The following is a 24,434-nucleotide window of genomic DNA, read 5'->3' on the forward strand; positions in this document are numbered from 1 at the left end:
GCATTCCAGTTTACAGCTTATGTTGTTTCTCACGGCTCAAAAAACACAGGACAAGGGACTTTTCCCCCGACCCGTCACAACTCCATATATTTTAGGGGTACTTAAGTGCAAATAAGTCAAAAACTTAAGAAAGAAGTAAAGTCGCGTGCTGCACACCTATGATTCAATATGAACCCCGTCATTGTTTTAAGCGTTTAATCCGTTAGCACCCACACTGTAGGTCCCCCGGATCCATCCCCCTCAAGAAACGTGCCCCATTTTCCCTTCGTTAGAGTCAATCAGCCACATTCAATTGACACTCAACGCGCAATCTCTCTCTCTATATATAAAACGTCCCCATTAGTCTCATTACAGATTCCCAAAAAAAAAAAATTAAAAAATTAGCTCATTAATTTAGAGAAGATGGGTACTCTTGGATTGATCTTGGTAGCTTTGGGTGTGATCTTGGTCTCGATCCTATGGAAGAAGATGATGGTCTTGCTATGGAGGCCTTATGTTCTGAAGAAAAGGTTCAAGGAGCAAGGAGTTAGTGGGCCTGAGTACAAGTTCAGATCTGGGTCTTTTGTTGAGGTGAGGAGGTTGGAAGATGAAGCAAGAGAGATTGAATTGGATGTCAATTCTCATGACATACTCCCCAAAGTTGCTCCTTATTACTACAAATGGGCGAATCAATATGGTTTGTGGCTACATCTCCTTTGGCTTTCTTTTCCTTCATTTACTTTCTTTTTTAATTTTTAGAGATTCTTTTTTTTGGGATATGTTATTCGAAACAGTCTTATGGGCATATTAGTTTCTTGGATCATTGGAATTAATTGATGGACATTTCATTAAATCTTATGCTCATATTGGTTTTTTAGTTTTTTATTTCACAGTTAATCACCTCCAAGGGGTCTTATCAATTTGTCTCGAAGGAAAATTTTAGGATATGGCAATTCGAAAGATTTAGTGAAAAAAATTATGGGCCAAGTACTAAGGAAAATGTCCGGAAAAGGGTTTTTTAATTTTTTTTATTTAGTAGATTGAACTGAATGATAGAAAAACATTATTATTCTGCTATCGTAAAAAAAAAATTTATCAAAATTCAAAAGCATGATATGAAACATGGTAATTTGAGGGACCAATGACCCAAACCCAACTTTAACAGACTTGAATGAGAGGAAAACAGGGTTAAGATTCACTTAAGCCCATGCTGACTAAAGGGTGTCAGTTCATTCCTCGCCCTTTAATAGCTACTTTAGCTAGCTTTTGAGGGTGAGTTCTCGTAGATCCCTTGAAGTTTGAGATAAAATGTTTGTTGATGCTTATTTAACGGTGTCCGTGATCTCAGGAGGGACATTTGTGTATTGGGTTGGACCGATTCCGAATCTGTGCGTCACTGATGCTGAGCATGTTAAACAAGTTCTATCGAATAAGTTTGGTTTCTTCGCCAAGCCCAAGGTAACCGGAGCCCTGCTGAGTCTTTTGGGCAAGGGACTTGTTCTCACCGATGGATCCGAGTGGGCCAGACACAGAAGGGTTGTCAGCCCTGCGTTCACCATGGACAAACTCAAGGTCAGTCTACTTATTCACACTTAAATATCATTAGAGCATAAATTATAAACCTAAACTCTCCCCCACAATTTCAGACTTAATGATATAGTGATAGGGAACATTAACATGGTATCAGGAGCAAGTTAGGTTCAAATCCTAACTTGCTGTCGTTCAGTGTTGTGATTTTGTTGCTTTAAGTTATAATTCGGACTCGTATGTTTTAATTACCTATATACTATAGCTTGTCATGTATACTATGAGCTAGGCGAACGACTCTAACGTAATGTTTTAAGCGTAGAGCTTCGAGAGAAAAAGGATGATATCCTTCATTGCATTAAGGTGCTTATATACAAAAGTAAGATGAGTTGCTCCAGTATCTCGAGCAATATGGGACAAAAGAAAGGGATAGAAGAGCGCTTATTTACAACATTTAACAGAAACATAGTTTCAAACAGTCAGTGATAAGAAACCTGGTACCTATGCTCATCAACATGTATCATGGTATGCAGGTAATGACGAAGCAAATGGCAGAATGTGCTCAATCAATGATCGAGACTTGGAACATTCAAATGGATAGTACCAACAATGAGCAAAAGGCAATAGAGGTGAACAAACAATTTCAGGAGCTGACTGCAGATATAATCTCTCATTCTGCTTTTGGATCCAGCTACATTGAGGGGAAGGAAGTGTTTACTGCACAGCAAGAGCTCCTCATGCTCACCCTAGCTTCCTTCAATGGCAGTGTTTCTGAGACCAAGTAAATATTCGCTGCATATCTGATACCTATTTATGTCTAGTTACATAACCAAATTCTAAACGGTCCATTCTCCCACAAAAAAAAAAGGTTCATTGCACCTAGCTCCCCTTTCGTTGTTTTGGACTTTTTTTGGTCAATGAAAAAACTTTATTTTGGTGCAATGAAAAGATATAGGAAGATAACTCTCACAATGTATTCACCCAAATTTATAAATAGTTATGAATATCCTTTTGTTTCTCTCTTGCCTAGTATAGTAGACATCAGGAACAGTAGCATCCTTTTCAAGCTTTGTTTGAAACCATTTCCCTTCATACTTCTAGAATACCAGTTAATGAGTAGTCTGCAGTCGTTACTTTTCCAATCAAAGCCAATCTAATCCATGAGGGAATTTCAAATTTCCAAAGACTATGTGCATGAGAAGAAATTTTGATTGAACAGCAAGCCATAATGTAAAAGAGTGCTTAGGTGTACTAAGTGATCCCCAAGAAGTTCTAAACCAAAGAAGAGGTGTCAAACCAGGAGTATATGCATTGTAAATTCTTGATAGACTTATTTTGCCATTGACACTACATTCCTGAATAGTACAGAAAAGAGAATTTGTACCTCCAAAATGATTAACTGAATGATCCCTCATCTTTAGCAAATGTTCCACATCCAAGAATCTCCCGATTTTGCTTGAACAGTCCAGATTGTGCTACGTTTTATGTAGCATTCATGTACCCATCTAATCCACAGCATGTCTTTTTTCAAGTGAATGAACCATAGCAACTTAATTGCAGATATTGTATTCCAAACTTTAGCTCAGAAGATACCCAAGCATTATTTTGGACTTATTACCCCTGTAAGTCTCATTTTGGCAAATAGACCCCCCCTAGGTTATATTTGCTCGACTCTTTTACCCTCAGATAGACTCATTAATTTCACATAGGGACAATATCTGCCAAAATTTCACTAAGGGAAAAATAATAATAACACATGGGTCTATCAGTCAAATGAAATTACAGGGATAGTAAGTTAAAAACATTGATACTAGAGGGAGTTTATGTGTAATTAACCAAAAAAATGTCTAATCAATTACTCTGCATCTATTGCAGGATAAATAAACATAAACAGAGACTTGACAAGAAAATGAGGAACACACTTCTCAGCATCATTGAGAATAGGATGAATTCCAAAGATTCTTTAGGCTATGGCAACGACCTCCTCGGCCTAATGTTGGAATCTACTGAGAAACAAGAAGGTACAGGATTGAACACAGATGAAATTATAGACGAGTGCAAGACTTTCTTCTTCGGTGGACATGAGACTACCTCTGAGCTACTAGCCTGGACAACGTTCTTGTTGAGTACAAATCAAGAATGGCAGGTAAAATTACGAGATGAAGTAGTTAAGGAATGTGGTAGAGAAATCCCCAAAGCTGATAATTTAAGCAAGTTTAAGTTGATGAATATGGTTCTGCTTGAAGCCTTGAGGCTCTACCCTCCTGTACCAATGATTGGGAGGGTGGCTGCCAATGATGTGAAATTGGGAGACATTATGGTACCTAAGGGCACTGCAGTGTCGATTCCCTTTATTGTCATTCATCGGAAGAAAGAACTTTGGGGTGAAGATGCGGATAAATTCAATCCTCTAAGGTTCGAGAATGGGGTGACGAAAGCCGCTAAGCATCCAGCAGCGATGCTGGCATTTTCGGTTGGGCCAAGGGCATGTATTGGTCAGAATTTCGCGATGCTGGAAGCTAAGACAGTCATGGCTACCATTCTTCAAAGGTTTTCGTTCACTATTTCACCAGAATACAAGCATAAGCCTGTGACTTTGCTTACTTTACAACCTCAAGATGGTCTTCCCATTATTTTCAAACCTTTGGTTTATTGACCGGGCATTTGTAGTTGCAGTTACTCATGAATCAGCTCTTGAGTTCTTATATTGTCATGTAGAACAAACTAGTTAAGGAGCGATGTCAATTCCTGAGGAAGAAATGTAGCGTTTTTTTTCATTGGTATTTGCTGTTATGTCTTGCACGTGTCTCCAAATTGTTGAAGTTTGAAAAGTCTACTCCAATTGGTTAGTGTACAAATGCTGTGTTCCGATCGACAAGGAATAGTAAGTACCTATATACTGGTAGAGTGAAATAACAGCTTGAGGAACAAAGGGAGTTAGCATATAAATTCACTATGGATTAAAAAATCTTAAATCTGTTGATTACAGTCTAGTGGATGAAAATCATGCAGTCTGAATGTTTATCATACTTCATGATTCGTCTAGAAATTATGTTCAGGTCATATTGCGTCCTGCTGGGTTGATGGATTAACACTAATCTACTGTTCAGGTCATATTGCGTCCTGCTGGGTTGATGGATTAACACTAATCTACTGTTCAGGTCATATTGCGTCCTGCTGGGTTGATGGATTAACACTAATCTACTGTTCAGGTCATATTGCGTCCTGCTGGATTGATGGATAAACTCTAATCTACGTGGACCCTGTTGACTCGAAACAAGTATTTCGCGATGCTGGAAGCTAAGACAGTCATGGCTACCATTCTTCAAAGGTTTTCGTTCACTATTTCACCAGAATACAAGCATAAGCCTGTGACTTTGCTTACTTTACAACCTCAAGATGGTCTTCCCATTATTTTCAAACCTTTGGTTTATTGACCGGGCATTTGTAGTTGCAGTTACTCATGAATCAGCTCTTGAGTTCTTATATTGTCATGTAGAACAAACTAGTTAAGGAGCGATGTCAATTCCTGAGGAAGAAATGTAGCGTTTTTTTTCATTGGTATTTGCTGTTATGTCTTGCACGTGTCTCCAAATTGTTGAAGTTTGAAAAGTCTACTCCAATTGGTTAGTGTACAAATGCTGTGTTCCGATCGACAAGGAATAGTAAGTACCTATATACTGGTAGAGTGAAATAACAGCTTGAGGAACAAAGGGAGTTAGCATATAAATTCACTATGGATTAAAAAATCTTAAATCTGTTGATTACAGTCTAGTGGATGAAAATCATGCAGTCTGAATGTTTATCATACTTCATGATTCGTCTAGAAATTATGTTCAGGTCATATTGCGTCCTGCTGGGTTGATGGATTAACACTAATCTACTGTTCAGGTCATATTGCGTCCTGCTGGGTTGATGGATTAACACTAATCTACTGTTCAGGTCATATTGCGTCCTGCTGGGTTGATGGATTAACACTAATCTACGTGGACCCTGTTGACTCGAAACAAGTTAATTCTTCTTAAACTTCTACTCTAAAAAACACTACAAATCGTAATAAAAGGACACGCAAATAACGTGGTTCGGCACAAAATTACCTACGTCCATGGGCTGTTACAAATCTTTCGCTAAGAGGAGAAAATTTACAAGAATTTTTTTTACACAACTTGTATCCTAAATTTTACTCTGAAACAATTTTCTCACACTAAGGCCTTTTCTCTATGCGTTTCTTTTCTCTCTTTTACTCTTCTATAAGATGAGTTGATTCTGTGATGATTTTTTCCTGAAAATTTATGGGCCTATTTATAGTATTTGGGAAAATACTATGCACTAATAATTTATTAGTGATGGGGCCCGTGATGGGGCCCACTCAACTTCTTTTTTACTCTAATTTCTTTCTTTTGCTGCCTGACCTTTTCCTTTTGTCAACATTAGCTCCCCCCTCCCCCACTTTGCTTTCAGTGCAGCCAATCTTGATAATCTCCCACTTGAAGACTGATTTCAATCTGTCTTCACATCTCGATCTATGCAACAGCTCTTTTCCGGTCTTGATACTATTGCAGGCCAACTGAAGCTGAACATAACTTCAGCTTGTCAGTAGTCACCGTCTTTGTCAGCATGTCTGTCGGATTTTGAGCTCCACTGATCTTTTCAAGTTTTAAAATTTTATCTTCCAAAAGTGACTGGATAAAATGATACTGCACCTGTATGTGCTTTGTTATGAAATGAAAAGATGGATTCTTCGCTAGATGAATAGCACATTAACAATCGCAATATAAGACATTGTCTTCTTGTTTCTTCCCTAATTCATCCAAGAAACTTTAAAGCCAAACCATTTCATTGATAGCTTCTGTAACAGCGACATATTCTGCTTTAGTTGTGGAGAGAACAACTATCTTCTGCAGTTAAGAAACCCAACTCACTGCAGTGTATCCTAGAGTATAGACATACCCTGTAGTGCTCTTTCGGATATAAACATTTCCTGCTAAATCAGCATCCACATAACCTATTAGTATTGTATATTCACATTTGAAACAAAGTGCTTTACCTGCATTGCCCCTTAGATATCTTAGGATCCATTTGACTTCTTCCCAGTATACGTTACCCGGATTATTAATGTACCTACTAACAGCTTCCACTGCTTGAGTAATATCTGGTTTTATACAAACCATAACATACATCAGACTTCCAATTGTTTAGGCGTACGGGACCTTCACCATGTGTGCATGCTCTTTCTCTGTTTTCAATGACTGCTCTTTGGAAAGTCTGAAATAAACACCTAAAGGTGTACTCACTGGTTTAGCATCTTGCATATTAAATCGGGAGAGTACTTTGTTGATGTACTCAGCCTGTGATAACATCAAAGTCCTAGACTTTGTGTCTCTCTTGATTCTCATTCCAAGAATCTGCTTTGCAGCGCTAAGATCTTTTATTACGAACTGCTTTGATAATTTTTGCTTTAAATTTATAATCTCTTCAGATCTGACCCTACAACTAGCATGTCATCAACGTATAACAATAAAATAATAAAGCTATTGTCAAATCTATTGAGATAGCAACAATGATCTGCTTGGTATCTAGTGAAACCGTTACTGCCCATAAAGCTGTCTAACTTCTTGTACCACTATCTGGAAGCTTGTTTTAATCCATACAAGCTCTTCTTCAAACAACATACTGGATTTTTCTTGCCTGCCTTTATGAAGACTTTTGGTTGCTTCATATAGATCTCCTCCTCTAAATCACCATGAAGGGAAGCTATTTTTACATCTAACTGCTCAAGATGTAAATTCTTAGCAACTACAATTTTCAACACCAATCTGATTATAGTCAGTTACATGATCGGAGTGAAAATTTTATTGTAATCAATATCTTTTTTTTTGAAAGCCTTTAACAACCAATCTTGCAATATAGCACTTGTTCCCATCATGCTCTTCTTTGATCCTGTAAATCAACTTGTTATGAATAGCTTTCTTACCTGGCGGTAATTCAACTAAGTCCCACGTCTGATTTGACATAAGCGAGCCCATCTCATCTTGCATAGCAGACTCCCACTTGACTGAATCCTCCACCTGCATTGCTTCATCATAACACTCTGGTTCCCCACTGTCAGTCAGCAATAAGTAGTGCAAAGAAGGCGAATAACGCTGGGTTGACATAAGAATTCTGGTGGAGCGTCTCACTTCTAGCGTGATTGGTTCTTCTTGAACTACTTCAGGACTTGTCTGAACATCATTTTCAGAAATCTCCTCATATCCAACAAATTCCTTTGTTTTAGCATTTGTACTGGAGCTACTTGATTCTGTAGTAATCTGTCTTTATACATCACATTCTCATTGAATATGACATCTCTGCTTCTGATGATTTTTCAATTTCAATAATCCCAAAACCGGTAACCAAACTCATCACCACCATAACCAACAAAAACACATTTGTTAGATTTGGCATCAAGTTTATTTTTTTCAGTAGAATCTATGTGTACATAAGAGATACAACCAAAAACTCTTAAATGCGAAAGGTTTACCTCTTTTCTGCTCCAAGCTTCTTCCGGTATTCCACCATCCAAGAGAACTATGGGCCCACAGTTGATTAGGTAGGCTGCGGTATTGATAGCTTCAGCCCATAGGAACGTGGGCAAGCCGACTTGTATCCTCATGCTTCTGGCATGTTCATTCAAAGTGATGTTCATGCGCTCTGCTAGGCCATTCTGCTACGGTGTCATGAGAACTGTTTCTCCATCTTGATCCTGTTGTATGCACAAAATTCTTTGAACCTATTGTCTTTGTACTATGTACTATGCTCCATTGTCTGACCTTAACTGCTTTATCTTCAAACCAGTTTTATTTTCCATCATGGCCTTTTATTTTCTGAAGGTATCAAAGACTTCTGATTTCTTCTTTAGAAAATAGACTCATACCTTTATTGTAGAATCATTAATGAAGGTGATATAGTACAGTGAGCCTGCAAGAGATGGAACTGGAGATGGTCCCCATATGTCGGCATGAACCAGTTCTGCCTTGGGTGTCTTGTCAATCTTTGCAAAACCGACTTTCTTCTGTTTGCCAAAGATGCAATCCTAGCATAGGCCGACATCTACATTATTCAGAAACGACAGCTTCCCTTTCGATAGAAGTGTCTTTATCCCTTTCTCGCTCATATGGCTAAGCCTTTGGTGCCATAGGTTTGATTTTTTATCTTCATCTGTTACTGCAATAATATTCTCTAAGTTAGAGGTTACATAGAGAGTATCATTTTTCTTACCTCAAGCAATGACGAGTGCTCCTTTGGTAATCTTCCATTCATGACTTGAGAAGGTTGTACAGTAACCTTCTCCATCAAGCTGCCCCACAGAGATCAAATTCCTTTTAAGGCTAGGAATATGTCTCACTCCTTGCAGCTTCCATGTGGTATGATTTGGCAATTTTAATTGGATGTCTCCCTTACCAACGATCTTTAAGGTTTCATCATCTGCTAGATGTACCTTTCCGAAATCACCGCTGACGTAGTTCTCTATGATTTCTCGAATGATATGGCATGGAAGGATGCCCCTGAATCAAGAATACATGATTCAATCAGACTGTTGACGCCTAGAATCATAGCACCACCTCCTTCCTCGGTCACGTTGGCCCTTGCTTTCGGTGCAGCCAATCTTGACAATCTCCCACTTGAAGACTGATTTCAGTCCGTCTTCACATCTCGATCTATGCAGCAGCTCTTCTCTAGTCTTGATAGTATTGCAGGCAAACTGAAGCTGAACATAGCTTTAGTTTGTTAGTAGTCACCGTCAAGTTTCACTAGGAAATTACATGAACTGGGTCAATTTCCTTGTATAGAGATATTTTGAATACTTCACTCTCCGGTCGGTGCTAATTCACAATGATATATCAAGCAATTTAACATCGACTTGACGCCATAATCTTCAGTTGCGCCAGCAAAAGGTTAAATCTTTTTCGTGATCCTAATGAATATATCGCCTATGTTTTTATCTGAAATATCAACAAAAGAAATGTGCTGGTGTGAACGTAGGGGATGGGAGGGCCCACCCACGTGGGTTTCGTGGGCACATGAGCACGCAACCGCGCCGCCTGCGCACGTCTGCTAGCCCACGAATCGAGCGCACATGCTCGTGTCCCATCTCCGCACGTACGAGCTCGCAAGCTCGTGGTCCCAGCTTCTGTTCGCGCCCACACCCACGTTTCCGTGCCGTTTCCCGTCGCGTCAGAGCTCGTGCTCGAGCTCTCGTTCTTCCCGCGCGCGCTTCTTATTCCCGTGGGTTCAGCCCGCTAAAGTTTTGGATTTCCTCCTATAAATAGGAGTGGTGGTGTGGGGAAATTAGTGTGGGGAAAAAATTTAAGTGGGTTTTGTGTGGAGTTTCTTTTGAGAGAAAAGAAAGAGTGAGTGAGAGAGAATTTGTAAGAATTTGGTATTCTCCTCATAGTGAAACCCCCCTCCCGTGGACGTAGGCTAGTTTGCCGAACCACGTAAAATCTCGTGTTTGTATTTGTCTTATCTGTGAGTTGCCATAGCTTGTAGGTTTCCTCGATATTTCAGTCCTTGAACTGATGAGAGGAAGAGTGTATATTTCACTTTGATGAAATATATCACTTTCGATTCTTGTTTCCTTTGAGAAATAAGAATTTCATTATCTATTCTCATTTCCTTTGAGAAACAAGAATATAGAGATTGACTTGTGCTTTTGTGACAACAATAGCCAGGGCTCTCTCTCAGGTGATATCGCTTCCGCGGCGGTGGGCGTGACTCCGCCCCAACAATTGGTATCAGAGCCCTTATTCAGACTGGAGGTGGTAAAATTTCTGATCTGAGGTGGTGGTTGAATATTATGTGGTAAAATACAAAGAAATTGTTAAAAATTCCTGAGAGAAGCAGATTGACATAATACAAGCGGAAAATGGCGTCTACAAGTAAAACAAATAAAATTGGAAAGTACGAGATTAAAAAATTTAATGGGAAAAATGATTTTTCCTATTGGAGGATGCAGATGAAAAATTCACTGATTTCGCAAAAGTTGCACAAGGCTTTGGCTGGAAGAGAGAAGCATAAAAATATGTCTGATGAGGATTGACAGGAGCTGGATCTGGAAGCACGAGCGTCGATTATCCTATGCCTTGAGAGGGATGTAGCTTTCTTGGTAGACGGGGAGGAAACGGCTGCGGGTGTGTGGTTGAAGTTAGAAAGCACCTTCATGACGAAGAGTCTAACGAACCGGATCTATTTAAAATCCAAATTGTATACTTGCAAGATGGAGGAGGGCTCGTCAATCCGGGAGTACATCAACAAGTTTGATAGGATCTTATCAAACTTGAAAGACATTGAGGTGATAGTGGAAGACGGGGATCAGGCGCTTATACTACTTCTATCTCTGCCGAAGTCTTATGAGAACCTGGTACAAATACTGATGCTTGTGGGTGATACTTTATCGATGGATGAAACTAGAACGGCGCTTCTAGCGGATGATCTTCGAAAAATTACAACTAGTGATATGGCCACTGGTGGTAACAAAGAACAAGCGCAGGGACTGTTTGCCAGAGGAAGAGGCAATGAGCGAGGAAAAGGAAAGGGAGAAAAGTCTAGATCGAAATCGAGACCTATTGCGGGACGAGCGTGTTTCAAATGCGGTGAAGTTGAGCATTTCAAGGTCGATTGTCCTAACAAGAGAGTAGGTGGGAAAAAGAACAACAACAAGACTGAAAGATGAGAAGGCAAGGAAGAGGCGAGCTACGCTTCGAAGGATGGGAGCGATAAGGAATGTTATGTCGTCACGGATGACGAGGATACCTCCGGGAAGTAGATTCTTGATTCTGGTTGCTCTTACCACATGTGTCCAAACAGGAAGTGGTTTACTACCTACAGGAGCATTGATGGTGGAACCGTATTGATAGGGAACAACCATGCTTGTAAAACGGTGGGGCTAGGTGATATCAAAATCAAGATGCATGATGGAGTGGTTCGAACCCTGACGGACGTACGACACGTTCCCGACTTGCGGAAGAATCTTATCTCAGTCGGAGCTTTGGACTCCGGGGGTTGCAAGATTGTAACAGAAAACGGAGTGAAGAGGGTTGTTCGGGGTTCCTTAACTGTGATGAAGGGTGTTCGTCACGGTAATCTATATACTCTCTCGGGTACGACGGTGACGGGAGATGCAGCAGTTGGAGCTGAAGGAAGTGGTGGAGACCCATGTGAGCACACACGGTTATGGCATAGGCGTCTTGGGCACATGTCAGAGAAGGGTCTGGATCTGCTTGGTAAAGAGGGTTTGCTGAAGAATCTGAAAAAGCCTTGCATGGATTTTTGTGAGGACTATGTGTATGGAAAGGCGCATAGGGTTCAATTTCCGAGGAGCAAGCACAAGAGCAGAGGGATACTAGATTATGTGCACATGGATGTTTGGGGTCTGGCTTCGACAACTTCCAAGGGTGGTTCTAGATATTTTGTCTCATTCATAGATGATCATTCAAGATATGCTTGGGTTTATTTCCTGAAGTATAAGAATGAGGTATTTGAGACATTCAAGAAGTGGAAGGCGATGGTTGAGAACAGGACGGGCAAGAAATTGAAGACACTGAGATCTGATAACGGTACAGAGTATACAGACGGTGGTTTCAAGGAGTTCTGTGATCAGGAAGGGATTGGTAGACACTGGACAGTTAGATCTACACCACAGCAGAATGGGATCGCGGAAAGACTGAACCGAACACTGCGGGAGAAAGCAGTGAGTATGCGATCATATGCTGGTTTGGGCAAAGAATGGTGGGCAGAATCGATTGCTACAGCTTGCTATATAGTGAATCGATCTCCACATTCGACATTGGACGGTGATACACCCTATCGGGTGTGGTCAGGGGAGCATGCAGATTATGAGAGGCTTCGAATTTTCAGATGTACCGCCTACTATCACGTCAACGAGGGACAGCTTGACGCGAGGGCCAAGAAGGTAATTTTCTTGGGGTATGCAAAGGGCGTAAAAGGCTACCGTCTTAGGTGTATAGAAGATTCAAAGTTCATGATCAGCAGGGATGTTACCTTTGATGAGAAGTCCATGATTGCTAGGGTGCCCAAAGATGGTGGTGTTGATACTATCGGGACTCCCGAGTCCTAGGTTATTGAGATAGAACCGAAAGACCAACCAGGTTCTAGTCGTGTTCAAGTGGGAAATCAGGCAGATGCACTATAACAACAGCAGATCGAGGATAGCTTGACTTTCACTAGGCCAAGGCGAGTATACAAGCAGGTACAGAAGCTGGGGGCTGATCAACCCCTGAAGCACTATGGGCATGTTAATTTGGTTGAGTACGCACTCTCGGTGGAGGAAGATGAGCCGGTCTTCTTCAAGGAAGCTATTCAAGACAAGAATAGTGAGAGTTGGTTGGCTGCGATGGAGGAGGATATGGAATCTCTCCGGAAGAACCAAACATGAGAGGTGATCCCATTGCCCGTAGGAAAGAAAGCTGTAGGTTATAAGTGGCTGTATAAAAGAAAGGAAGACCCTTCAGAGCTCGGTGGAACGAGGTACAAGGCAAGGCTAGTGGCTAAGGGGTTTGCACAAAGAGAGGGTGTGGATTACAATGAGATATTTTCTCCGGTGGTAAAACACACTTCTATTCAGGTGCTACTGAGTATTGTTGCTCATGGTGATCTTGAGCTGGAACAACTCGATGTCAAGACGGCCTTCTTGCACGGAGACTTGGATGAAGAGATCTATATGCATCAACCTGAGGGATACAAGGTTGAGGACAAGGAGAATCATGTATGTCGCTTGAGGAAGTCACTCTATGGATTGAAGCAATCTCCTCGGTAGTGGTACAAGCGATTTGACTCCTTCATGCTGAAGCATGGGTTTTCCCGAAGTGACTATGATTGTTGTGTTTACATTCGGAAGCTTCGTGGAGGTGATTATATCTATCTCCTTTTATATGTGAATGACATGCTTATTGCATCGAAGAACAAGGTGGAGATAGATAAGTTGAAATCTCAACTTAGCAATGAGTTCGAGATGAAGGACATGGGCACTGCTAGGAAAATACTGGGTATGGAGATTAGAAGAGAGCGGACGAATCGGCGATTGTTCTTGAGTCAGAAGGGCTACATAGAGCGGGTGATCGCGAGGTTTGGAATGCAAAGTGCTAAGTCGGTGGTAACTCCATTGGCTCAACACTTCAGGCTTTCAGGTAAACAATCTCCTACTACAGCGGAAGATAAGGCACACATGGAGCGTGTTCCCTATGCTAGTGCAGTTGGCAGTTTGATGTAAGCAATGGTGTGTATACGCCCTGATATTTCACAGACGGTTAGTGTGGTCAGCAGATTCATGGCGAATCCGGGAAAGGCGCACTGGGAAGCGGTGAAATGGGTCTTGAGGTACTTGAAAGGTACCGCGGATACGGGTCTGTATTTTGATGGAGATACATATCAGATCGACGGGTATGTGGACTCAGATTATGCAGGCGATCTAGATAGACGACGATCTACTACTGGTTATGTATTCAGAATACATGGAGCTCCAGTTAGTTGGCGATCGATGTTGCAGGCTACAGTGGCACTTTCTACAACAGAGGCCGAGTACATGGCTTAGGCGGAAGGAGTGAAGGAAGCATTGTGGCTGTGGGGCCTTCTAGACGACTTGGAGATTGAGCAGAAGAGCGTGAACCTGTGGTGCGACAGTCAAAGTGCGATTCACTTGGCGAAGAATCAAGTTCACCATGCTCGTACCAAGCATATCGATGTCAGGTATCATTTTGTGCAGGATGTCATAGAGGAAGGAGATATTTCTCTCATGAAGGTGCATACGAATGAGAATCCCGCTGACATGTTAACCAAGGTGGTCACAGGTAGCAAGTTCCAGCATTGCTTGAACTTGCTTCATATCAGTCCGTGTTGATTTGCCCAAGAGGGCATTGCCCTGCGGGGCGGTGATGGAGGTGAGGTGGAGACTATGTTGAAGAATAATTGCAGAACTACGGTTAGCTTGATCCCGGTGGAGGGTACGTAGGCAGTCGCGGTATAGTGACGCAGCTGATTTGGCCTGGTTTGGCCTGTATATCTCTCTGGTGGAGTTCGCAGGGGTTCTTCTGGTGTTCGTTCAAAATTTAAGGTTTATCAAATGATGAACGAGGTGGAGAATTGTGAACGCAGGGGATGAGAGGGCCCACCCACGTGGGTTTCGTGGGCACATGAGCACGCAACCGCGCCGCCTGCGCACGTCTGCTAGCCCACGAATCGAGCGCACAGGCTCGTATCCCATCTCCGCACGTACGAGCTCGCAAGCTCGTGGTCCCAGCTTCTGTTCGCGCCCACACCCACGTTTCCGCGCCGTTTCCCGTCGCGTCAGAGCTCGTGCTCGAGCTCTCGTTCTTTCCGCGCGCGCTTCTTATTCCCGCGCGTTCAGCCCGCTAAAGTTTTGGATTTCCTCCTATAAATAGGAGTGGTGGTGTGGTGGTGTGGGGAAATTAGTGTGGGGGAAAATTTAAGTGTGTTTTGTGTGGAGTTTCTTTTGAGAGAAAAGAAAGAGTGAGTGAGAGAGAATTTGTAAGAATTTGGTATTCTCCTCATAGTGAAACCCTCCTCCCGTGGACATAGGCTAGTTTGCCGAACCACGTAAAATCACGTGTTTGTATTTGTCTTATCTGTGAGTTGCCATAGCTTGTAGGTTCCCTCGATATTTCAGTCCTTGAACTGATGAGAGGAAGAGTGTATATTTCACTTTGATGAAATATATCACTTTTGATTCTTGTTTCCTTTGAGAAATAAGAATTTCATTATCTATTCTCGTTTCCTTTGAGAAACAAGAATATAGAGATTGACTTGTGCTTTTGTGACAACAATAGCCAGGGCTCTCTCTATCAGGTGATATCGCTTCCGCTGCGGTGGGCGTGACTCCGCCCCAACAGCTGGACTCTCTAAACCTTATAGAATCATTTGGAACATACTCATGTCTTCTTCTTAAAACCCGCTTTGAATTTGCAGTCAACAGGATTTGAACTTGATTTGCTCTTATATCATTTTAAAGTGTCACTACACCAAGACTTCGAAGTTGTGGTAAAGTTTAAGAGATAAATTTTATGTTCTAACATTAAAACAAAGAACCATAAAAAAAGGTAATTCCCTTATCTACACGCCTTACTTGAATCGAACTGAGGGAAAAGAGGCTAGTACTAGATCAGATATGGCATTAACTGCAGTTTAATTTGTTCCCGTGTAGTAAAATGAAAAAGGAACCACCTTGAAGATAAATCATTGAATTTGGATCCTCTCCACTACAAAAAAGTAACAGAGAGACCACTACTTTTATTCTCAATCGTTGATTACTTAATAGGAGGTTATGATACAATCTAAATCTAACACTTACCATACCCCGTGTATTGCACTCATTCCTAATTTGCACTAAAAGAAAAAATCACAACCACCAACTAGATAATTAATGGTTGTGATTATGTAGTGGTCCATCCACTACTTTTTAGATAGTGGAGAGGATCCGTAGATAGTGAAGATGATCCGAATCCTAAATCATTGGTATATCCTGTACAATAGAACTATTGCACTAAAAACACAATTAAAAGACAAGATGAAAACATAAACATTGATGGTTGAGATAAAACCAAAGTTTTCGCTATACCTTGACAGCAAATCATGGGTCCCATGTAAGACCCTTGTTGGCTGGGGGTAGAAAAACGTAGGCACAGAAAGGGAAAGCATTTATTACATTGTTGGCTGATACAGTGGCCATATCCGTTTGCATATATAATTGAAATGAGACTAGAATCTTTTGCTTACCATTTATTCTGGATGCATCAGTTTACACCTTGAAAAATCTTGTCAATATGCTAGTGCTTGCATCACCCATGATCTCATATATTGAACGACTCGTCAAAATTTAGGCGAGCTATCCTATATAATCACTGCACGAAAATTTCCCACTCTTTAGTCCAAATATCTATTTGAGAGATTTGCTTGCAGGAAGAAAAATGGGTTACGTTGGTTTGATTCTAGGATCTTTAGGTGCGATAATCATCACAATTCTTTGGAGGGAATTGCTGATTCTAGTATGGAGGCCTTATGTTATAACAAAGAGGTTCAGGAAACAAGGGGTTAATGGGCCTAAGTACAAATTTTGGTCAGGTTGTCTTGAGGAAATAAGAAGTTTGAAGAAAGCTGCAAGGGATACAGAAATGGATGTCCACTCTCATGATATAATTCCTAGAGTTCTTCCTCATTATTTCAAGTGGATGAATCAATATGGTAATTTTCTCCGTCTTCTTTGTTCCCTTAAGGTTTTTGAAAAAAATATGGTTAAGTGCCAATTTGAGTTTGTTTTCTTGACAGGAGGAAGGTTTTTGTACTGGATTGGATCAAATCCGAGGATTTGTATAACTGATGCAGAGCAAGCTAAGCAAGTTCTATCGAACAAGTTTGGTTTTTATACGAAGATCAAACCGAATGGACCCGTCTTGGCTCTTTTGGGTAGAGGATTGGTTTTGACTGATGGCTCCGACTGGGCCAGACACCGGAGAGTTGTTAGCCCTGCTTTCACCATGGATAAGCTCAAGGTTAGCTTCCTCTAACCCCTTGTTCTGTTGCAGGCTATGATTGGATATATTAATGACCCTTATGTTGTGCCAAAACTCGAAAGTTGTGAGAATTGAATGTTTAACTTCAATAATTCAATAATAAGGCCCCGGATTGAGCTCTTTATCGGCTGAAAACTAGAGTATTTTATGTGGTGGTAATTTTTTCCGCTTTAAATGCTTGTGCGGTGTAATTTTAACCTGGTTTGCTCTATAATACCATCTTCAAGCCCTTTTTGGCACACCGAAAACTTCAAAGTTGTCGTAAGAATTGAATTATAGTCTAATATGTCCCTCACGGAGTTGTTAGATTGCTTTATGTAGCAGTATTATTCTTAAATCCGCTTTAAATGTGTGTCTAGATGGATATGGGTTGCTATGATTATCTTAAAGTCCCTTCTAGTGCACCAAAACTTTGAAGATGTGGTGAAAGCTGAGGGGTTTTTTTATTCTCTTATCAGAATGTACCTAAGTGACATTCAAATGGCACCGAATCACAGCTTTTGATTTGCAGATCATGGTAAAAAAAATGGCAGAATGCACAGAATCCATGCTAGATACTTGGCATGATCGGATGGTTCGAGCGGAATCAATCGAGGTGAACCAACAGTTTCAGGAGCTAACAGCAGATGTCATCTCTCATGCTGCATTTGGGAGCAGCTACATCGAGGGGAAAGAAGTGTTTTTGGCACAGAAAGAGCTCCAGTTTCTCGTCCTAGCCAGTATGCTCAACAGACCCATCCCCGGATACAGGTAATTTTCTCTTCGATAACAATTGGTTGATGACTGATGATGTATTGCAGGGTGGTATATGATTTCTGACAAATTGTGTTATATTTACAGTTATCTTCCTACAAAGTTGAACCTCAAGAAATGGGAACTTGAAAGAAAAATGAGAAACGCACTACTCCGCATTATAGATAGCAGGTTAAGTTCCAAGGGCTCAGGCTACGGTAATGATCTACTGGGCATAATGTTGGAAGCCACTCAGAAGCAAGAGGGCATGCAGTTGAACACGAATGAGATCATCGACGAGTGCAAGACTTTCTTCTTCGCTGGACACGAGACAACATCCCACCTACTAACATGGACTGTGTTCTTATTGAGCACAAACCAAGAATGGCAAGAGAAGTTGAGAGAAGAAGTAATTAGAGAATGTGGTGTAAAAGTTCCCAATGCCGATAACTTGACCAAGTTCAAATTGGTAATACTAATCGAACAACATGAAAATCTTCAAATGTTTTTTTTGCTGGTTATCTGATTATGGCCTTTTGCAGGTGACCATGGTTCTAATGGAAGCTTTGAGACTTTATTGTCCAGTTATCATGATATTAAGGCAGGCTGCGAAGGATATGAACTTGGGAGGTTTTATGATACCCAAGGGAACTTCAGTGACAATTCCCTTTGCGATCATTCACCTGAGCAAAGAGCTCTGGGGCGATGATGCAAACAAGTTCAACCCGCTAAGGTTTGAGAACGGGATCAACAAAGCTGCCAAGCATCCAAATGCGCTGCTCGCGTTCTCAATGGGGCCAAGAGCTTGCGTCGGTCAGAACTTCTCGATGCTGGAAGCGAAAACAGTCATTGCCATGATCCTTCAAAGGTTCTCATTCTCTCTATCTCAGGAATACAAGCACAAGCCTGCAGACTTGCTTACATTACAACCTCAGAATGGGCTTCCCATTGTTTTCAAACCTTTGGTCACTGAACGTGCGGATGCATCCAATTAGTAAGGAACATGCAAATTACGATTGGTGTTTAGACACCTTAAATGAAAAGTTTGATGTTCATTTCAACTGGGATATTTATATGTGAGTATGTATTTACATTGGAAGAGAAGCATGTAAAATGTCGAACTTGAATTGAAAGTTGGGATGTAGAGGTAGAGGGTTTGGTTTTTGTGTCAAAGTCATCCTCAGCCTCTATTCTAGATCCATATTAAGTTTGATTCTACGTGATCTCAGCAAGTGAATGTTTCTCTGTTTAATTTTTCTTGCTTTATGGGCGTATGGATATAATTTTTTTTACCAATTTATAAAAGAATTACACCTCTTTCATATTAATATTTGTGTACTACCATTTTGTTTAGAGTTTGAGCAATAGTTCACTAGCATTATAGCTTGTGTAATCAGTTGTTACCAATTGTTGGGCGCAGAGTCACGCCCACCGCCGCGGAAGCGATATCACCTGAGAGAAAGCCCTGGCTTTTGTTGTCCCAAAAAGCAGCAAGTTCAACCTCTGGTAATTCTTGTTTCTCAAGGAAACGCGATATAGATAATGAAATTCTTATTTCTCAAAGGAAACAAGAATTGAAAGTGATATATTTCATCAAAAGTGAAAATATACAACCTTCCCTGCTCAATACAGCCTAAGACGCGATTTTGAGGATCCTACAAGCAATAGCCAACAAGCGCGCAGAAAACATAAATAGCAAACGAGATTTACGTGGTTACGGCAAACTGCCTACGTCCACGGGAGGGGTGAGGGGAAGATTTCCACTATAGTAGGAGATAACACCGGACGACGTTGTACAAATCCACAAGCTTCGTCCTCAAAGATCTGATTTTTTTACGCCAGATAAGAAAAATAACCTCTCATTTCGTAGAATCTCTGCTTTTCTCTCCTCTCAGATCTGCTCTTATCTCTTCTTTATCTTTTCCTCCTTAAATCTCTCGCGATGCCGCCTTTTTCCCCTGTTGCTTGACTGCACCGGTCTAAGAGAAAATTCCCCACACTAGAAAACCGCTAAGGGACCAATAGATATTAATAGGATAGAGACTTGGGCCTTGACTTTGACCTATCCTGCATGGAAGCCTTGGCTTGTATCCGTTAGGTTTGGGCTTTGTAGCCCGCTGGTTGATTTGTCCTCTTACCCATTCACGTGCCTTGCAATTTGCCAGGCTGTCCCACGCGTTCACAATTCTCGACAACCTCGTACATCATTTGATAAACCCAATTATGGACGAATACGCAGAAAGAACTCACCGTATTAGCGAATTCACAGCGAATTCTTAAAGGATGCTGAACACCCAAACCACAGGCCAAACCAGCTAGGCGCCACTATACCGCGGCTGGCCTACGTACCCTCCACCGGGATCAAAGCTCACCGAATGTTCAGATATTGTTCTCCATGCATAGTCTCAACCTCACACCATCACCGCCGCCGAAGGGCCATTGCCCCTCTTGGCAGTTCAACCGGGTTGATAGTGAAGCAAGTCCAAGCAATGCTTAAACTTGCTTAACCCTGTGACCACCTGGTTACTAACATGTCTGGCGGGATTCTCATTCGTGTGGCACCATCTCTTATGAGAGAAAATATCACCTTCCTCTATGACATCGCGCCGCACAAAATGATACCGTGACATCGGATATGCTTGGTAGGGCGAGCAATGAAATGAACTGATTCTTCGCCAAATGAATCGCACTTTGACTATCAATACCAGTTCTGGTACCACCCCACAAGTTCCAGTGCACAGTATTTAGGCCTCTTAACTGTCACGCACACGGGGCCCAAATCGTCCCGATAGATCTCCGGAATTTGAGTTATATTAGACCATTGCCGTTTAACAACAGACACAAATGCAGACTGCCTTCAAACACGGACCTTAACATGCGCCAGTACAACTTTTTCGGTCCGTCTTTCTATGGTAGTTAGTTATATAAAGAATTGTAACACAGCCGTAGGCATCTGCAACTTATGGATCAACGAATAGATCGTCACTGTGTTAAGCGAGCCGACAACTAACTGGAGCTGCACATGTCATCCCCTAAATACATTAACCAGTAGTATAAATTGGTACTCGAGGATGTGAGACCAGAGTCGTTCGTCGTCATCCATTTTCCTTAGCATCAAGCCGGGGTGATGCCGCTAAATAATCAGACGCTAAACACAATACTCCTCCTACGAGGTTGGACAATCTTTGGGAATGGCTGATCATAGTATTCACATCCGATGCAAGTGTAGAACCAAAAACTGAATTAGTATCCATGAATAAAGATGTACACTGCAGAGTATTTTCCTTTTTTTTGCAGGATTTGTTTAATCACTTAGAATCATAAAAAACCTACAGCTTATGGGATTCAGGAAAGTCCCATCTTCAACCTCGCTTCCGCCAGTGCGCCTTTCCCGATTCGCCATGAACCTGCTAGACACACTGACTAACTGGCCTGCTGAAAAATGATCAACTGGGCGTGTACACGACCATAGGCTACTATCAATTTTATTTTGTGCGAGCCGGCCCAACCTGCACTATACCAAAAATAAGGGAACCGACCTTTTCCCGGCAGCTCCGACATGTTGTTTTGCCGGGCTTAGACTCGTCATTCCGCTGTAGTGGGAAGGGATTTCGATTTATCTGTCACATGCAAAGCCTGCAGTGTGGAGCCAATGGAGTCGCCACCTTCGAAATTGGGGCTCATAATTTCCCTCATCGACCACTCGGAAAGGGTGGAATCAAGGATTACGTGGAAAGATATAGAAGAACACTCTATAATTTGTCTTTAAGTTTTTTCAGAATCAATAATATCATGGAAAAAATGTCACTTCTTTTGTATGAGCTACCGAAATGATGCTCGGCAGCCTTGAGAGCCAGTTCGTACCACGATCCTTAAGCAACGTTGTCTAATTCTCTCTGACAATCCATGCGCCTTGTAACTCTACGTGCCCGCTCTATCCGATATATCGTCCCCCTGGAATTAAGTGATTGACTTCACAAAGAATCAATCACGAGCACCGATTTCGAATAGGCGATGCCACCACATGGTGTGCGGTGAGTCATCTACATCAATAATACTCTCACATACTCGACGCCCTTTTGGCAAAATACAATTCCTAGTGGGGGGTGCAGGTGTATTTTTCTAGCAGCGCGCCGATGGGTCCTTCATTCTGCGAACTCTTTACTTTAACATAGGTTTGAGGGGGGGAAAAAGAAAAATTTCTAGGACCTAGTTTGTCTACATTTCGCGGTGTTCCAACCACCTTTTGGACATCGTACGGCTTGCTGATTCATTTATATAATTTCGTTACTTAGAGGTGATAGGAAGCATGCAGGCTATTTGGAGTTGTCGGTGAAGCGTGTGGGCCCGACTTAGTAGGTGGCTGATGACCGCCGCCATGCTCTTAGAAGGCAATAAGCATGGCTGCAGTACACTATGAGGCAATGAAGGATGAGCATAGATTAGACTAGACGCAGGCGGTCCCCAACTTATGAAAGGATGTGTCCCGAATGTAGAAAGCTGCCGGCCGAGCAATCGTAAGCGAGCTTCCCCACTTGGTTTACATGCGATGCAATGTCCCATTGCTTCAGGACATGCATAGGAAGTCAACACACCAATCCGCTTTCTATGTCAACGCCGGATCTCCTCCTTTAATCGGTTCACTGTTGACATCAGGATATACCTATTGATTTGGATAATCATTCATCATCTTCTTCTCCGGTCTGATACGTGGCATCGAACCTATAGTAATTTTTGACGCCTACAGCACACCGAGGAGATTGCACTTTAGTTCCAAAAGTAGTGTTTACCTATGCTCCGCTCTAATATGCACGACATGAACACCATGCACTTACTGCCGTGAGCGGGAGGGCGCGGGAGCGGCTCGAGGTGTGTGATGCTAGTTTAGTATTCTCTTCATTGTGACTCTATATCTCTTGGCGAAGAGGAAATAACTGTTGGATGTGATAACGCGTTTTTAACATCGAGTTGTTCCAGCTCAAATTACGTCATCAGAGCCTATACACAATACTTCCGAAGATATGTGAGCTTGGAAAAGACCTTATAATGGCTTTAGTGTCTGCATTTCTTTATTTTTAGTCTGAATATCAGAGTATTATATGTCGGATGATTTAGTCGAACGCACTTCGAGGAAGGAATAAATGAGCCTCTATATTGTACTACTCGCGCACACCCTCCTCTTTGTGCAAGACTTGACACGGCCTCGAAATTAGCGAATCTTTAGTGTATGTTTTTGAATATTCATGCCTCGTGTCATTAGTCGAGTTGACTGATTATTTTTGGTGTAGAGGAACTTCCACTATCTGAATTACAATGAAGCCTCTACTCCTAGGATGCACCTCCTTGATCCTGGCACAATTGGACTCCGAGTACTTGTTTTGGAAAGCTCTTCGAATCAGGAAAATTGCGTTCCACGTGGTCTCTTATTATAAAGCCAAGTTTTATACTCATATGCTATCTTGAGTCCCATACTTAACACGACACATTAAATAAAGATTTTACAGACGTTGTCTCTCTACGAGGGCAATGGGAGCCGTCCCAAATGCTGGGTGCTGACCTGCTACGAGGTAGTCTTGCGATACCTATTTAATAGCTCGATCGAAGATCGTAATTCCCAGTCATGTCTCATCGATCTACTCCCCTCGAACTTTGGGTCCGCGACCAATCCTTCATTTCACATACGAGCATCTCACTCCAACCTAATCGGAGCATGGCCACGAATAGCGTTCCTTGAAGGAGACGCGCCTTCAAATTGGAACCTTCTCCACTCATTAACAGACAGGGCGCATTTTTAGCAAACATCCGAGACGAATGTCAGAGCGCTGATTCATATCACGGAGATCTTTTATTCTATAATTAGCCCGAGGGTTACTCTCTGCAGGGGTTGATCAGGCTGTGAGTCGGCACCTACCACAGATTTTGGTTTAAGTCTGTCGTGCTGATGTCACCAGCTTCCGGTGTATGCTAAACACGTAGGCTTATATGTTCTTTTAGTATGCACCTAATTGAAGCTCGTTTCACCTTAGTATGGCCTTCGTACTTTCGCTGGAAAGGAAAGCCAAAAGTGAAATTATCAGGGATGTTGGGTGGTGAGGTCTGTGCACTGTTGTTTGGGCGCATTTTAGAAACTTAGTCGCTTCTTCTTGAGGATTCGGTGATCATCAAGTCGCTAGGACTCTGGGATGGACTGGTATAGTGAATTTTACTACCCGGCTTCCGGATGAAAAGACCTAAAACCCTGGGCATATCACGATGTTTAGGACTCCGCATGGGACTTATCACAATTATTCTAGAGATCACCAGGCATGATTTAAATACTCCACTTGATCTACCATCGAACTCAGAGATACTGAGGCGACGATTATGGGTTGGGTTATTTATTAACTTAGAATCCAATATCTCACTGTTACACACAATGTCGATGGAGTATGAGGCGTATTTGTTCTTTTTTTACGTCAAGGGACTAACCTTGAGGTCGCACAACACGAGTCTGGTCAACATCCAGAGGTCAAATCCTTAGTGCGCGGGCGCTGAGGGACAATGTATGACCATCGCGTATTATTTTCATTATAGAGCGCTAATGCCTCGCGGATGTCTAAAGATTCCAAAGACTTG

General features: G+C 41.8%; 2 protein-coding genes across 2 annotated transcripts; both read left to right on the forward strand.

Moving 5' to 3' along the window:
• LOC109848794 (cytochrome P450 709B1-like) lies at nucleotides 223-4,337 on the forward strand. Its single transcript, XM_020418465.1, has 4 exons — nucleotides 223-676; nucleotides 1,328-1,551; nucleotides 2,040-2,287; nucleotides 3,382-4,337. The coding sequence occupies exons 1-4, from the start codon at nucleotides 403-405 to the stop codon at nucleotides 4,160-4,162; spliced, it is 1,527 nt and encodes a 508-aa protein (XP_020274054.1). The 5' UTR covers nucleotides 223-402; the 3' UTR covers nucleotides 4,163-4,337.
• LOC109849893 (cytochrome P450 709B2-like) lies at nucleotides 16,314-19,071 on the forward strand. The gene is made up of 5 exons (XM_020419777.1): nucleotides 16,314-16,758; nucleotides 16,843-17,066; nucleotides 17,599-17,837; nucleotides 17,928-18,288; nucleotides 18,362-19,071. Exons 1-5 carry the CDS (start codon nucleotides 16,485-16,487, stop codon nucleotides 18,812-18,814), a joined length of 1,551 nt encoding a protein of 516 aa, XP_020275366.1. The 5' UTR covers nucleotides 16,314-16,484; the 3' UTR covers nucleotides 18,815-19,071.

This window comes from Asparagus officinalis, chromosome 7 (genome assembly GCF_001876935.1).
Source record: "Asparagus officinalis chromosome 7, Aspof.V1, whole genome shotgun sequence".
NCBI classification, from domain to species: domain Eukaryota; kingdom Viridiplantae; phylum Streptophyta; class Magnoliopsida; order Asparagales; family Asparagaceae; genus Asparagus; species Asparagus officinalis.

Bases quoted from the DNA above. Each gene is read 5' to 3' on its own strand.
- LOC109848794 (XM_020418465.1), top strand. From the start codon at position 403: ATGGGTACTCTTGGATTGATCTTGGTAGCTTTGGGTGTGATCTTGGTC. The intron at 1,552-2,039 runs GTCAGTCTACTT...CATGGTATGCAG, and splicing joins TCACCATGGACAAACTCAAG to GTAATGACGAAGCAAATGGC. The intron at 2,288-3,381 runs GTAAATATTCGC...CATCTATTGCAG, and splicing joins GGCAGTGTTTCTGAGACCAA to GATAAATAAACATAAACAGA.
- LOC109849893 (XM_020419777.1), top strand. From the start codon at position 16,485: ATGGGTTACGTTGGTTTGATTCTAGGATCTTTAGGTGCGATAATCATC. The intron at 16,759-16,842 runs GTAATTTTCTCC...TTTTCTTGACAG, and splicing joins CAAGTGGATGAATCAATATG to GAGGAAGGTTTTTGTACTGG. The intron at 18,289-18,361 runs GTAATACTAATC...GGCCTTTTGCAG, and splicing joins ACTTGACCAAGTTCAAATTG to GTGACCATGGTTCTAATGGA.